Source organism: Sorex araneus, chromosome X, assembly GCF_027595985.1.
Source record: "Sorex araneus isolate mSorAra2 chromosome X, mSorAra2.pri, whole genome shotgun sequence".
Classification (NCBI taxonomy): Eukaryota; Metazoa; Chordata; class Mammalia; order Eulipotyphla; family Soricidae; genus Sorex; species Sorex araneus.
The window spans coordinates 364,657,862-364,670,600 of record NC_073313.1 but is presented as its reverse complement, the minus strand read 5'-3'; the positions used below and the strand labels follow the sequence as shown (position 1 = coordinate 364,670,600).

Below are 12,739 nucleotides of genomic sequence, written 5' to 3'. Positions count from 1 at the left end.
GCCCCGGCACGTGCACGGCCCTTTTCTGTCACGCTGCCTCCGTGGTTCCCCTCCGGGCTGTGCCCCCACGGCCTCCGACGAGGCACACCCGTCCCTGGCCGCGGCCCAGCGAAAGAGGGAGCACCGGGAAGGAAGCCCACCCCGGGCACTCGGGGCACAGCAGAGCCAGGCACGAGGCGTGGAAGAACCGGGGACCCGCACGGGGCTCTGAGCAATGGGGGCCGAGCCCGAGACGGGCATGCGGGGAGGCCAGACCCCACGGCGCGTCGGGAAAGGGGCAGAACAAGGCAGCGGCGTCGGGGGCGTTCCTGACAGGCCCCTCCCTTCTGCGGACCGCCCCAGCCCTCTCCTCACCGCAGCCCCCGCTCCAGGCCGCGTGGGTTCCAGCCCCGTCTTCCGGGGGAACCAGCCCCAGGCCTACAGTGAACTCGAGGTGTGGCCCCCGGGGGTCCCACGCGGCCGGCCTGGCCCCTGGCTCCCCGGAGAAGCTGCTGCTCTCGGAAGACCAGTCTCTGGCCCACGCGGAGTCAACCTTGCAAACAGACCCACGACGGCGGGAAAAAATAGACTCGGATCAAATCAACATTTGCAAATATAAAATTATGATCACTTAAGTCTCAAGCACAAACAAGACATTTCTCAACCAAGTCCTGCCTGGGAGACAGCTCTGTAATTAGGATGAATCATACTTTTTTTTCTCCTACTATGTATCATCTCATAGTCTGGAAATATCTCACTCCTATTTCAAAGAAATGTTAAAAAAAAAAGATAAATCAGGAGGTGCATTACTTTTATCTAGTCTTCCTTTTACAAGAACACAATTAATGCAGAAAACTCAAAATATGAACTATTTTGGGATGACTTTGATGATGAAAAGGCCAACCGATCTTATTTTACCTATCTCTGATGATGAAAGAGCCAACCGATCTTATGTATCTCTGTTTTATCGCTGTGAGCAAGTAGTAAACCGCCTAGGAAGATGACCAGCTCTGAGGCTCCGAGGAGTGACAGTTTATAAACTAGATATAGAATATTCCCAAAGCCACAGATGCCATCCTCCCAACGGCGCTCTTCCTGCTCTATCCCTGTCACTTTCTGCGCTGTCCAGTCCCGCAAATGGGTCCCCCAAAGCACCACTGAGTGTGGCCCAAACACCAGCCTCCCCCCACGCCCAGCCAGGAAGGAAGGAAGGAAGGAAGGAAGGAAGGAGGGAGGGAGGGAGGAAGGAAGGAAGGAAGGAAGGAAGGAAGGAAGGAAGGAAGGAAGGAAGGAAGGAAGGAAGGAAGGGAGGGAGGGAGGGAGGGAGGGAGGAAGGAAGAGAGGGAGGGATGGAGGGAGGGAGGGAAGGAGGAGGAGGGAGGGAGAGAGGAGGAGGGGGCAGGAGGGAAGGAGGGGGTTTGGGGCTGAAGAGACAGTACAGTGGTTAATGTGTGCGCCTTGCATGAGGCCACCCCGACTCAATCCCCAGCACTACAAACTGTCCCCTCAGCACTGCCAGGTGCGAAACCCGAGCACAGAGTTTGGAGTAATCCTAGAGCACTGCTGGGCTCCCATCAAACCAAACCTCGGCGCCCTCTTCCAATTCCCGCACGGAGCAGAACCTGCTCGAGCTGCGGTCAGTCTAATCCTCGTACCCGCCCTGCCCTCGCGCTGCGGGTGGCCCCCCACGCTGCTGGGGTAGCAATACCCAGCCTTCACGGACGAGCGGGCACGGCCTGGGGTGGGCCTCGGGCCCTTGCACATCCCCCGGCAGGTCCACAGAAAGAAAACCAAAGGCAAAACAAAGCCCCAAGCTTAAGAAGACTGAAACAGAGGAGAGGCGACTGTTGTATTGGACTTAGTGAATTACTAAGGGGACGAGAGCCGTGGGTGGGAGTGACCAGCACGGTGGGCAGGGTGCTCGCCCTCCCTGTGCTCTCGGGCACCATGCTTAACCCCCCGTGCCCCACCAGGAGTGATCCCCGAGTGCAGAGCCAGGACTGAGCCCCGAGCGCCAGCAGTGACACCCCCCAGCGCAACACGCGAGGCCCCGAGTTCGATGCCAGGCCCGGCACAGCCCTCCCAGCTCTCACCTTCCCCAGGGCCGCCAGAGTCTCCAGGGGGCCGCCAGCACTCTGAGCACGACCCCACCACCGAAAGCCAGCTTCCTGTTGCGAACTGAGGCCAGTGGTTAGCCCAGCGCTGCCAGGATGGAGCTCGGAAAAGGCCCCGGCCGACACTTCACCGGTGGCTGGTGGGCCCGGCCCCCCTGCAGCGCACCAAGGGCTCTGCAGGATGAGAGACACGAGCATCTGCGCAGACCCCCCCGCCTCGCGCGGGCAGGGAGGCCGGGTTAAGGCTCGCGCCTGCCCAGGGCCCCAGGGGCTTCCCCGGGGCCAGCCCCTGCTCGCCCTGCTTCCCTCTGGGGAACAGGAGGAGGACGACCACAGGCCACCAGTGAGGAGAAGGTGTTTGCAAGCTTTGCTGCGAATCTGAAAGAAACCCCGAAAGTTTCCCAAAGGGGCCCCCGAAGGAAGAACTTGCAGACACTGTGACGGTGCCAAACTGTGCCCGCCACGAGCCAGCGGGCAGAGGCGCTGGGAGACAGGATCTACTGTGTCCCAGAGAGCGGTGCTTCCCAACAGGCGAGACCCTCCGCAGCAGTTCCTCACATGCAACGTTGAGGAAACTGCTGGGCGTCCGCAGTTCCTCTCGCCGCCGAAGGCTCGGGGCTGGACAGTCTGTGGGCGGCGGCAGCCCCGGGTCTTCTGTCTGACACACGACGCTGAGCAGCGCTCGGGCACTGGCGGGAGAGGTCACTTAGCCACCGCAGACACACAAGTGGCAGGAACAACGGGGCCTCGGGAGACTAAGTAAGAATAATAAAAGCACCGTGCCCCTGTCAGATGCCGCCGCACGGGCGCGACTCCCGTCGGCCCCCAGAGGCGGGGAACGGCGCGTGGTGGAACACGGAGAGTCGGTGAGGGCAGAGGAGACAAAGGCTCCAAACAAGCCTCCCTGAGCCACACACAGCCTGCCGGGATGGAGAGCGGGGTTTGTGCACACAGCAGGGAGTGGGCCCCAAGTACACAAACGCAAACACAGACTGCGCTGTGGAGTTCAGGGCTCTCTGGATTGCTCTTTCCCTGAGCCCTCCCCCAGAAAAAGACGCACAAGCCACAACGAGAGGTGTCTGCACTGTGCCGTTAATTAGCACAGAGCAGACACCGACAGGCAGGCTGGCGGCACCCGGGGCTCTGGCTGACGCACCGGCACCTTTCCAAGCAGAGTGCTTGGAATTTACTCTTGAAGGTCACAGCTAATCTCCTGCACACAGGGAGCAGAGGTGGGGAAGGCCACAAGCGCCCGTCTCCCCGCTGGCCTGGCTCTGGGCAACCACCTGAGGGCCCGAGGACCCGCTCCTTGGCTCACGGCCACCCCAACAGAGGAGCCCGCGGGGGGAAGCGGAGCCGGGGCCTCTGGGCTCATTCCTGCCGCTGTGAGCAGCCGAGTCCGGGTGCAACTGGCAACCGGGGGGTAAGCAGAGGGTGCTCAGGTTATAAAATATATCACACAGTCATTCATGTACAGAAGCATAACCTGCAAGATGCGGAAAATGTGATTATGCAGAACAAAAAGGAAAAAATATTTCTTTACTAAGCCCTTCAAAAATTTCCAAAATAAAGTAAACGGTATCGATTTTCACATTCTGTTGTCCTTTTTTTTTTTTTTATTTAAACCAGCACCTGGATTCTGGGAGTGAAGCAATGTTTTCTTGATTGACCTGCAGATCCCCGCACACCTCCCTCAAAAAAAAAAAAAAACACAACAAGATGAAATAAACCCACCACAAACACACCAGCAAAGTTTGCACCGCAGTCACGACACCACTGCAAAACAACAAACGTTCCATTTACTTAAAAACACGCCCGTGAGAGTCTGGAAGGAGAAAACACAGCAACATTTTTCTGCCAAGGAAAGAAGAAATCTCTATAAAGCTAAAAGCAAAAAACGGCGCGAGACTCTTGAGACGAGTAAAGGGGACAGAGTAAGGCTTTTGCGGAGGTGGGGGAAGGTGCCCAAACACAGAGCACCCCCGGAGTGAAATGAGAGAAACGGGCGTCAGGCAGGCAGCGGCTCCTGTGGGAGGGACACAGGACACGGCCCCCGAGGCGCCAAGGGACCACCCCGTCGTGAGGACGCACCTTTCATGTCACGGGAACGGGGGGCTGGGGGCCACTGCTGTGGAACCCTGGCGCAGCCTGCCAGCACGGACCCTGACCCTCCGCCCGCCCGGGTGAGCCGCTGCCCCCTGGCGCCTGGCGCCCCCTGCCCGGGAGAAAGCCGGGGCAGGCGCCCGCATGCAGCCAGGTGGAGTCAGCACAGGGCACACGTCAAGGCCACGCCACACGCGTTACTTACTCAGCAGATCCTCCACAAGTCTGAGTGTTGAAACAAAGATACTTCGTGAGCGTCACATTGGCAAGAAGTTTCTGTGTGGTACTCTAAGAAGACGACACACACCTGTGGGGGCGTCGGCCGTCCGCACGGACACACCTCAGGGAGAGAAGCACAGCGCGGGCGCCGTTCCAGCTCCCGGGAGCTCCGTCCTGCCCCCCGCCGAGGCCCCCTGCCCGCGTCCCTGCTGCAGTCTCAGGGCCGTTCTCGCGCTCTGCACGGCTGTGCTGTCCCGGGTCCCTGCGGCCAGGGTGTGTGTGTGGGGGGCACTCAGCAGCCCCGCGAGCCCGGCCTGCCCCTGGAGAAGAGTCCTAGAGCTGATCGGACCCCCGCTGCCCAGTGCTCTGCCGACCCCGGACCCCAGCCTGACGGCAAGACCGTGTTCGGGACAAGAAGCCCGTCATCCTCTCGGGACGCTGAGCGCACGTTCTCTTCCCACGGACCCGGCCAGTCTGACAGAGGGACGAGCTCGGGCAGCGGGAGGCGGTCCCCGAGCGCCGAGATCCTGCCCCGCCCAGCACGCAAACCGAAGGCTGGTGGGGAACCCATGTCCCCAGGCGGCCACAGCGTGGCCCACCTTCTGAACGTGTTGAAGCTGAAGTGCCTGCGGGCCTCGAGGCGGCAGGGCCTGAGGGGCGGAGAGGGACTCTGAGCAGGGGATGGAGCCCGAGGAGCCGGGGCACGTGCACGATCCTGGAGTGCCAGGACCAGGGAGCCTCTGGGAAGCTTCTGGAAAGACACAGACACTGACGTGAAATGGACAGAGAAGCAGGACGGAAAAGGAGCGGGCGGTGGAGGCAGTGTCCAGCCGTGCCAGCACGCGTGTGCGGGACTGAGACAGGGGCCGGGGAACGGGGCTGGCGCTGGCTCCCTCCAGAGGAACCGAGTCAGACAGAACTACCAGGCCACAGTGCACCGAGCTCAGGCCCCTCCGGCAGGACTAGGGCTGCCCAGATGACCGCGGGGCCGTGCTTGCTCCGAGACGGAAGCAGCCCTCTGGGAAGGTGCCGGGAGGAAGGATGAGACTGGGACGTTCCAGAGAGGAGCCAAGCGTCTTTGGCGAGGCGAGACGACGCCAGAGGGAAGATGCAGACAGGCCTTGCTGCTGGCCGGCGGGCCCACCTTCAGTGAAGGGGCCCCGGGGTAACATTTACACCCGAGACGGGGGCTGTCTCACGGAACGTCTCGGCTATGGGGGAGGGGAGGAAGGCAAATATTTAAATGCTGCTCCTCCCTGGGAAATGCCTAATGAGCCGCGAAGTCTCGGGTCCTAGGCTACCACCCTGGTGCCAACGTAGGCGAAGACAGACTAACCTTTCCTCCTGTCCTCAAAAGACTTTCTGTTCTTTTTTTTTATGACCTTACATTTTCTTTCCTAAACTTTTCTAGACTCAAGAGAATCAGCGCTATCTTGGTACTTCAGCAAGCCAAACAATGTATGTGCTCAAGAAATACCTTTGGAATAAATACGCGATCGACCCAAGGGTTCCTTATCAGGGCCATGAGCTCTACGCCACAGGGATGAGCCAAGAGGAAACTAGGGATGACCAGCCGGGGCCCCGAGCCTGGGACCCCACTCATTGGAGGAGTCACTTTGGAAAAGGAGAAAGGGAAGGCGTGTCCCTGGGAGATGCTTCTGAGGCAGTTATCAGTGGACGGAGAATGAAATGGGGCAGGTGCAAAAATAAGGTTTTTAACCCTAGAAAAGGTATGTCCTCTGACTTAGTAATTAGACTTGGAATTGTATGCTAGAGAAATAATTAAAGAGAGATTTATGCATACTTTGGCATTATTTATAAAAAAGAAAAAATGGAAACGATTTAAATTTTGAACAACAGAGTACCAGTCAAATAAACAGTGGCCCTTCTCTCTGATGGAATACCATGCATATATTAGCATATACTTCTACAAATTCATGTAAGGAGAAAAAATATATATATAAATTGCATTAAGTAAAAAAATTCATAAAACCAGGGCTGGAGCAATAGTCCAGCAGGTAAGGCATTTTGCTTTGCACATGGATGACCCGGGTTCGATCCCCAGCACCCCATTGGTACCCCAAGCCTGTTAGGAGTGATCTCTGAGCATAGAACCAGGAATAAGCTCTAAGCACCGCTGAGTGTGGCCCCAAAATCAAACAAACAGCAAAATCATAAACCTGGGGCCAGAGCGACAGTGCGGCAGGTGGGGTGCTTGCCTTGCACTTGGCCCACCTGGGCTGAATTCCTGGCACCCCATAAGGTCCCCACACAGCCAGGAGTATGCAGAGCCTGAAGTAACCCCTTGAGCACTGCCAAAACAAACAGACAAAAATCATAAAACAAGTACGATTTGCCCTTACTTTCATCAGACACATATGAACATGTTTGAAAACACAGGGAGATTACGTGTCCAAAGCAGAGTGGGGATTTCCCCCCAGATAACTGACAGAATTATGGGTGCCTTTTTCTTCTTTGAAACTAATTTTCCAATTCTTAAATGTAGTTTTTACTAAAAGAAATTGATAGAGAAACGTGACAGGAGAGAAAGGTGGAGATACACTTTCAAAAGCAAATACAGGATTTTCCAAAGTGGAAAATTTCCAATTTTCTTTCTTTTCTTTTTTTGTTTTTGGGTCACACCCGGTGATGCACAGGGGTTCCTCCTGGCTCTGCACTCAGGAATTACCCTGGCCATGCTCAGGGGACCATATGGGATGCTGGGAATTGAACCCGGGTTGGCCGCATGCAAGGCAAACGCCCTCCCCGCTGTGCTATCGCTCCAGCCCCCCATTTTTCCAATTTTTAAAAACAGGTTGTGAAAGGAAGAAAATGATGAAACCATAGCTGAGAAGGACTGTTTGCGTGTCGTGCTCCTTGTTCTTTGGGACTGGAGGAAGAAGGGGAGGGGGGGTCAATGGCAAACAGAGGGAGCAGAATCGCTGGAGGCTCCCGGAAATCGCCAGAGGCTTTCGACACAGACTCAGTCACCAGGCCGACCCGGGCAGGCACCCCTCGTGGCTCACACCGGGCTGTGCTTTAACTGACACAAACAACAGCACCCGTGTCAACATGTCAAACAAAATGCACCACGGAGTCAAAGACACCAGGAAAAATTCTAGGAACGAGACAAAACCAAAGCCCTCGAGGATTAAGGTTTTGTGGGAGCTGGGACAGGAAACTACTAACGTAGGGCACAGTCAGAAGGACAGTGCCTACGTTTGGCCTCAGACAGGCCCGAGTTTAAATCACGGTACTACCGCCAATTCCACTGGGGTGACAAGTCTGCTCCAGGGGAGGACAGGCCAACCCCACCGAGCGCAACTGGGAACACTGGTGACCCAGATGCCAGTGGCTAAGGGGGGAACTCAGAGCCCCCTCCCCCGCCCCCAGGCTCTGATTCACAGTCTAAGTATCTGGGTTTTCAAAAGCTTCCTGGCCCTCCTGTCAGTGGGGAGCTTCAGTGCCTGCCACAGGGAGAGACACACGTCAGAAGGTCCCTTACATACAGGATGCAGGGATTCTAACAATCGCCACTAAGGGTAGAAGGACTTTTTTTTTTTTTTCTTTTTGGGTCACACCCAGCGATGCTCAGGGGCTACTCCTGGCTTTGCACTCAGGAATTACTCCTGGCAGTGCTTGGGGGACCGGGATGCCGGGGATCGAACCCATGTCAGCCGTGTGCAAGGCAAACGCCCTACCCACTGTGCTATTGCTCTGGCCCCTAGAAGGACTTTTTATCCCATTAAACTAAGTTCAGAGTTTTTGCAACAGAGAGGTACATGTAAATGAATCTCTCCCTCCCTCACCTCCCCCGCCCCTCTCTCTCACACACACACACACACACACACACACACACACACACACACCATTTATAGTCTCAAGTGCTACCGGGCATTCAAAGATTCCACACAGGTGACCCCAAACGTCCACAGGAGACTGCCATTTTGCTGACGTCATCTGCTCCACGGCGGTGGCCAGGCCACGTCCTGAGCTGCTCCGTGTGCTGGCCCCGTGACCAGCACCCAGATTTCCTTGGGGTTTTGTGTTCTATTCATCACCACGAGTAAGTAAAAGCCTTCTGTTCTCTGTGAAATGGCCTCCGAAGAGAGTCAACTACCCTGTACAAAGACACCGGCCAATTTGGGGAAATGGAAAAGGTCTCGGGAAACATTCCGGCAAATGTCAAAGATCTCTGTACAATTACATTTTCTACTGTAAGGGAAAGGTCTGGTCCTATTTCGTAAACAGCTCCCAGCAATAAAGAGTCCCATGAAAAGGCCACAGAGTGTGGCATGTGACGTGCCCAATATTTCAGTAATCTGTCTGCCTTTCTTCCTTACCAGGATGCTGGTCATCAAAACACAATCCTGCAAAACTGCCACAGATGCTTGACCTTCCTGTGGGGAGGGGATTAAAAGGGCGAGGTTCAAAGACTATGTGAAACTTTTACCAAACTGTGCGGATATTGCTTAAAACCGGGAAGCAGGGGCTCTGCTGTGCGTACAGTGAGTGCACGGAGAGGCACTGGGGCTGACCTCGGGGGCCACTCTCAGAAAGCCCCCAAGGACCGACGGCAGCCGAACTCTGCTATGGCTGGCTGAGCTCTGCGGGGTGTAAGCGACCACCCAGGGAAACGCCGTCCTCCAACTACGAGGACTGAGGAAGCGGAAGTTACTGTGGACAGAGCGGGTGGATCGGGAGCCCTGAGGGAGGAGTCGCTCCCATTCACACCCCCCACAGCCCCGGAGCCTTCGGTCCCTTCCCCGGGGTCAGAACCGCAGGGTCCCAGCCGCAAGGCCGACAGGCACGACGCTCCCAGCCCGCGTTCCCGGCACTTTGCCCCGAAGCGCGGGTGGCTGGCTGGAAGGACGCGGACGGCCAGGGCTCACTGTCAGGGCCTTTGCATCCGAAAACCCGTGGAAAAGTAAAGGAGCGACTGTGATGTCATTTTGAGGAAAAAGCCAGGACCTGACGCCCTTTCTTGCACGTTTCAAGACCCTTTCACATTAAGCACAAATAATTTTATGTGACTGTCTGTCACGGCTGTCAGACTATACAGTGTCGCCTCCTAGAAACCAGAAACAGGCCATTAGGGCTGCTCCCCTCCCAGGTGGCGCTGAGTTTTGAACTATTCTTTTTTTCGGGGGGGGGGGTGGGAGGGTGGGCACACTAAGCAGTGTTCAGGGCTTATTCCTGGCTCTGTGCTCAGGATTCACTCAAGGAGAGCTCAGGGGGTGGAACCTGGGTGAGCCGTGTGCAAGGCAAGTGCCCTGACCACTGTACTATCTTCAGTGTACCAGCTCCTGGCCCCATGTTGAACTGTTCTTGTCAACTGCATAATATGTTTCTGAATGGCTCCTTTTCTGTGTATATTCACATGTGTGTTATGTGTGCAATGCACAGGCATGGATGGGGACAGACACATAAGGGCACGGCTATCATGAAACGCACCATCTTCGTGTTATATAAAAGCAACATTATTCACACTGTAAGCAGTCTGATTCCTGAGTGGAGCCCACTGCCCACTGGACCCTTCCAGGTCACAATTCTGGGACAAAATGGAGCAGAAGGATGAGGTTCTACACCTGCCCTCTTGGGCGCCAATTTCCGTTCAGTGACCAGCGAGCTCAGTGGAACTTACCTTCCTACCGATCAGTCATTTGTGAAGTGGAAAAACGAACGTGAGGTGCGACCTTTTTATGCTGCAAAGAACGATCCCACAAGCGCTAAGATACTTTCTAGACCGTTCTGTTGCTTTTGCAAAATATTTAAGAAGTGGATGGACGGCTTAATTGTATGCACCATTTCCAAAGTATAGCCTTTCAAAGGAGAAAAAGGGTTCAGAAGAGCTATTTTATATTTTCATACTGACACAATTTAGCACGTGTTTTATAGTATAAAAACATGCGTCTCCCATCCCAAGAGAGAATGGAAACAGTAGCTTCCAGACAGACATATGCAGAGTTCAGCTCCTTCAGCCACTCACCTTCTCTGAGCCGGTCCACAACGAAAGTGAAGCCGGTGGTTCTCGGATGCAAGACGTAGTCGTACTTCTGAAGGCCGTTCTTCTCGGCAAAGTCGTTGCTCCGAGCCTTGCTGTTCTCTAAGCGAAAGAGCAGAGCGTCAGAAGCGCAAAAAGGAGGAAGGCAAGTGAGGTAAGGAAACAGCCTAGCATTTCTTTGACTAAACAGCCAGCAAATACTACTGCTCACTATTACTGAAGGTTCCAGACAGAGTCAAGAGGGCAGATTATAAGTAACTTCAGACCCCAGTAAAGGCCCTAGAGTTACCCACTCATTAAAAATTTTATTATGAGGGGCTAAAACAATAGCACAGCGGGTAGGGCATTTGCCTTGCACGTGGCCAACACGAGTTCAATTCCCAGCATCCCAAAGGGTCCCCCAAGCACCACCAGGAGAAATTCCTTAGTGCAGAGCCAGGAGTAACCCCTGTGCATCGCCGGGTGTGATGCAAAAAAGAAAAGGAAATTATTATGAGGTGTTATAAGGGCAGTTATAATGACTTCTTATATGTTTTCCAAAATTTATATTGAAATCTTTAAATTTTTTCATTTGTATAACAGTATGAAATGAAAAACTGAAATACAAATACTGAAACTAAAGTCTTCATAAAGCAGTACCTTCATAATAAGAACCCAAATAGCAAAGTATAAGACACTAGATAAATCAATACTAGTAAAACGTTAAGGATCATGACTTCCAGGAGAAATAATTAGCAGTTTGCCAAATAAATGTAATCACTTTTTTTTTTTTTTAATAAATGCAGTCCCTTGGGGCTTTGCTATCTGCTTGCTCAGGCTCGGAACATCCACGTTCTGCTCCGTGAAACCACCCATAACGGACAGGACACAGGGTCAGCACGTCATGGACAAATGTCTGGGCGTGGTTTAGCCGTATATAGTTACAGAGTCAAGTATACGTTCCCGTTGCTGGCTGAGGCACCGTTTTCTCTTCCAGGAGGTCACTCTGTGAGTTCCAAGACCAAACCCTTTATTGAGCCAGAGTCGAGTGTTCCGGGATCTGGCCGCACAGCAGGGGGGCGAGGGGGGACCACAGACCTGAGAACCTGCATCCGGGAATGACAGGCCCGGCCCGACACGGCAGGAGCCCGTGTGTATCCTATGGCACGTCCGGGAGTGAATTTAGGACCACTGAGTCCTTAAAACTTTAAAAAAAAAAAGAAAGAAAACGATTCCTTAACACTAAAATATTCAAAGAACATGTCTGTAAAGGGAGCAACACTCTGTAAACCTGAGAATCAACTCAGTTAAATACCCACAGAACCCCGCAGAGCCCAACACCAAAACCCGACACGGGGCCGGAGAGAAACTTTCTTGTTCCTAGGTGCACAATTAATCATGCCACGCCGTGGGGGTGGGGGGGGGGTCCTTCAAAACAGTATTTTATAACCCGCGGATAGGGCCTTCCCCGGGGCCGGGAACTGCGCCCAGGGACACGACGAAGACCTGGAGGCAGAAGCAGAGTGGGCAGGCTGTGAGGGCAGGAAGGCGGGAGCCATCGGGGGCCGGGGAGCGACCTCATGGACCCAACCCCAGGCCATGATCGCTCAGGAACACCCCCCAGGTCCCTCTGCCGTCCCAGCACTGCCCACGGGGCCCGTCCTTCCGTCTACCCGGACGGCCGCCTGCTCTGCCTTCCTTCGGAGCTTCCTCCACGGGAAATTAGGGCTCTCTGCAGCCACGCTACACCAGATAAAATAGAAGCCTAGGACAGCCCCCGTTCTTCTTTAGATAAAGCTTTTATATATTGGATTTTTAAATTATTTTCAAAAAAAATCTCTTCTCAGGGGGCTGGAGCGAAAGCACAGTGGGTAGGGCGTTTGCCTTGCACGCGGCCGACCCGGGTTCAAATCCCAGCATCCCATATAGTCCCCTGAGCACCGCCAGGGGTGATTCCTGAGTGCAGAGCCAGGAGTGACCCCTGTGCATTGCTGGGTGTGACCCAAAAAGAAAAAAAAAAATCTCCTCTCAGAACGTAAGGTACGTGGAAGTAGGAACTTTGGTTCCTACAAAGGCACAGAGTTGCCCACGATAAGCGCAGAGCTTTTCACTTTCCGTACGAGGGTGCTTACCCGCAGGCAGGCTCCCAGTTGTGGGGCACTCCCCTTTCCAAGTCAGGCCAACGGAACTGTGTCACACTGGCAAAGGCATCTGGTCAAAGACACTGGTTACTACATACCCGGCCAAACACTATTCTAGCTTAGGTGTTTGCCCAAGCGGGGACTATTGCCCCGACGGGCACTGAGCTGCTCAGGGGGTGCAGAGCGATTGCTTTCCTGCA

General features: G+C 54.7%; 1 protein-coding gene across 1 annotated transcript in view; it reads right to left on the bottom strand.

Annotated features, from left to right (window-relative positions):
- Nucleotides 1-12,739, bottom strand: part of LCLAT1 (lysocardiolipin acyltransferase 1) — a 129,585-nt gene that overhangs the window by 34,041 nt on the left and 82,805 nt on the right. The window contains exon 5 of the mRNA XM_055122389.1: nt 10,405-10,521. Within this exon, the coding sequence (XP_054978364.1) occupies nt 10,405-10,521 (117 nt within the window). The remainder of the gene's footprint in view (nt 1-10,404; nt 10,522-12,739) is intronic.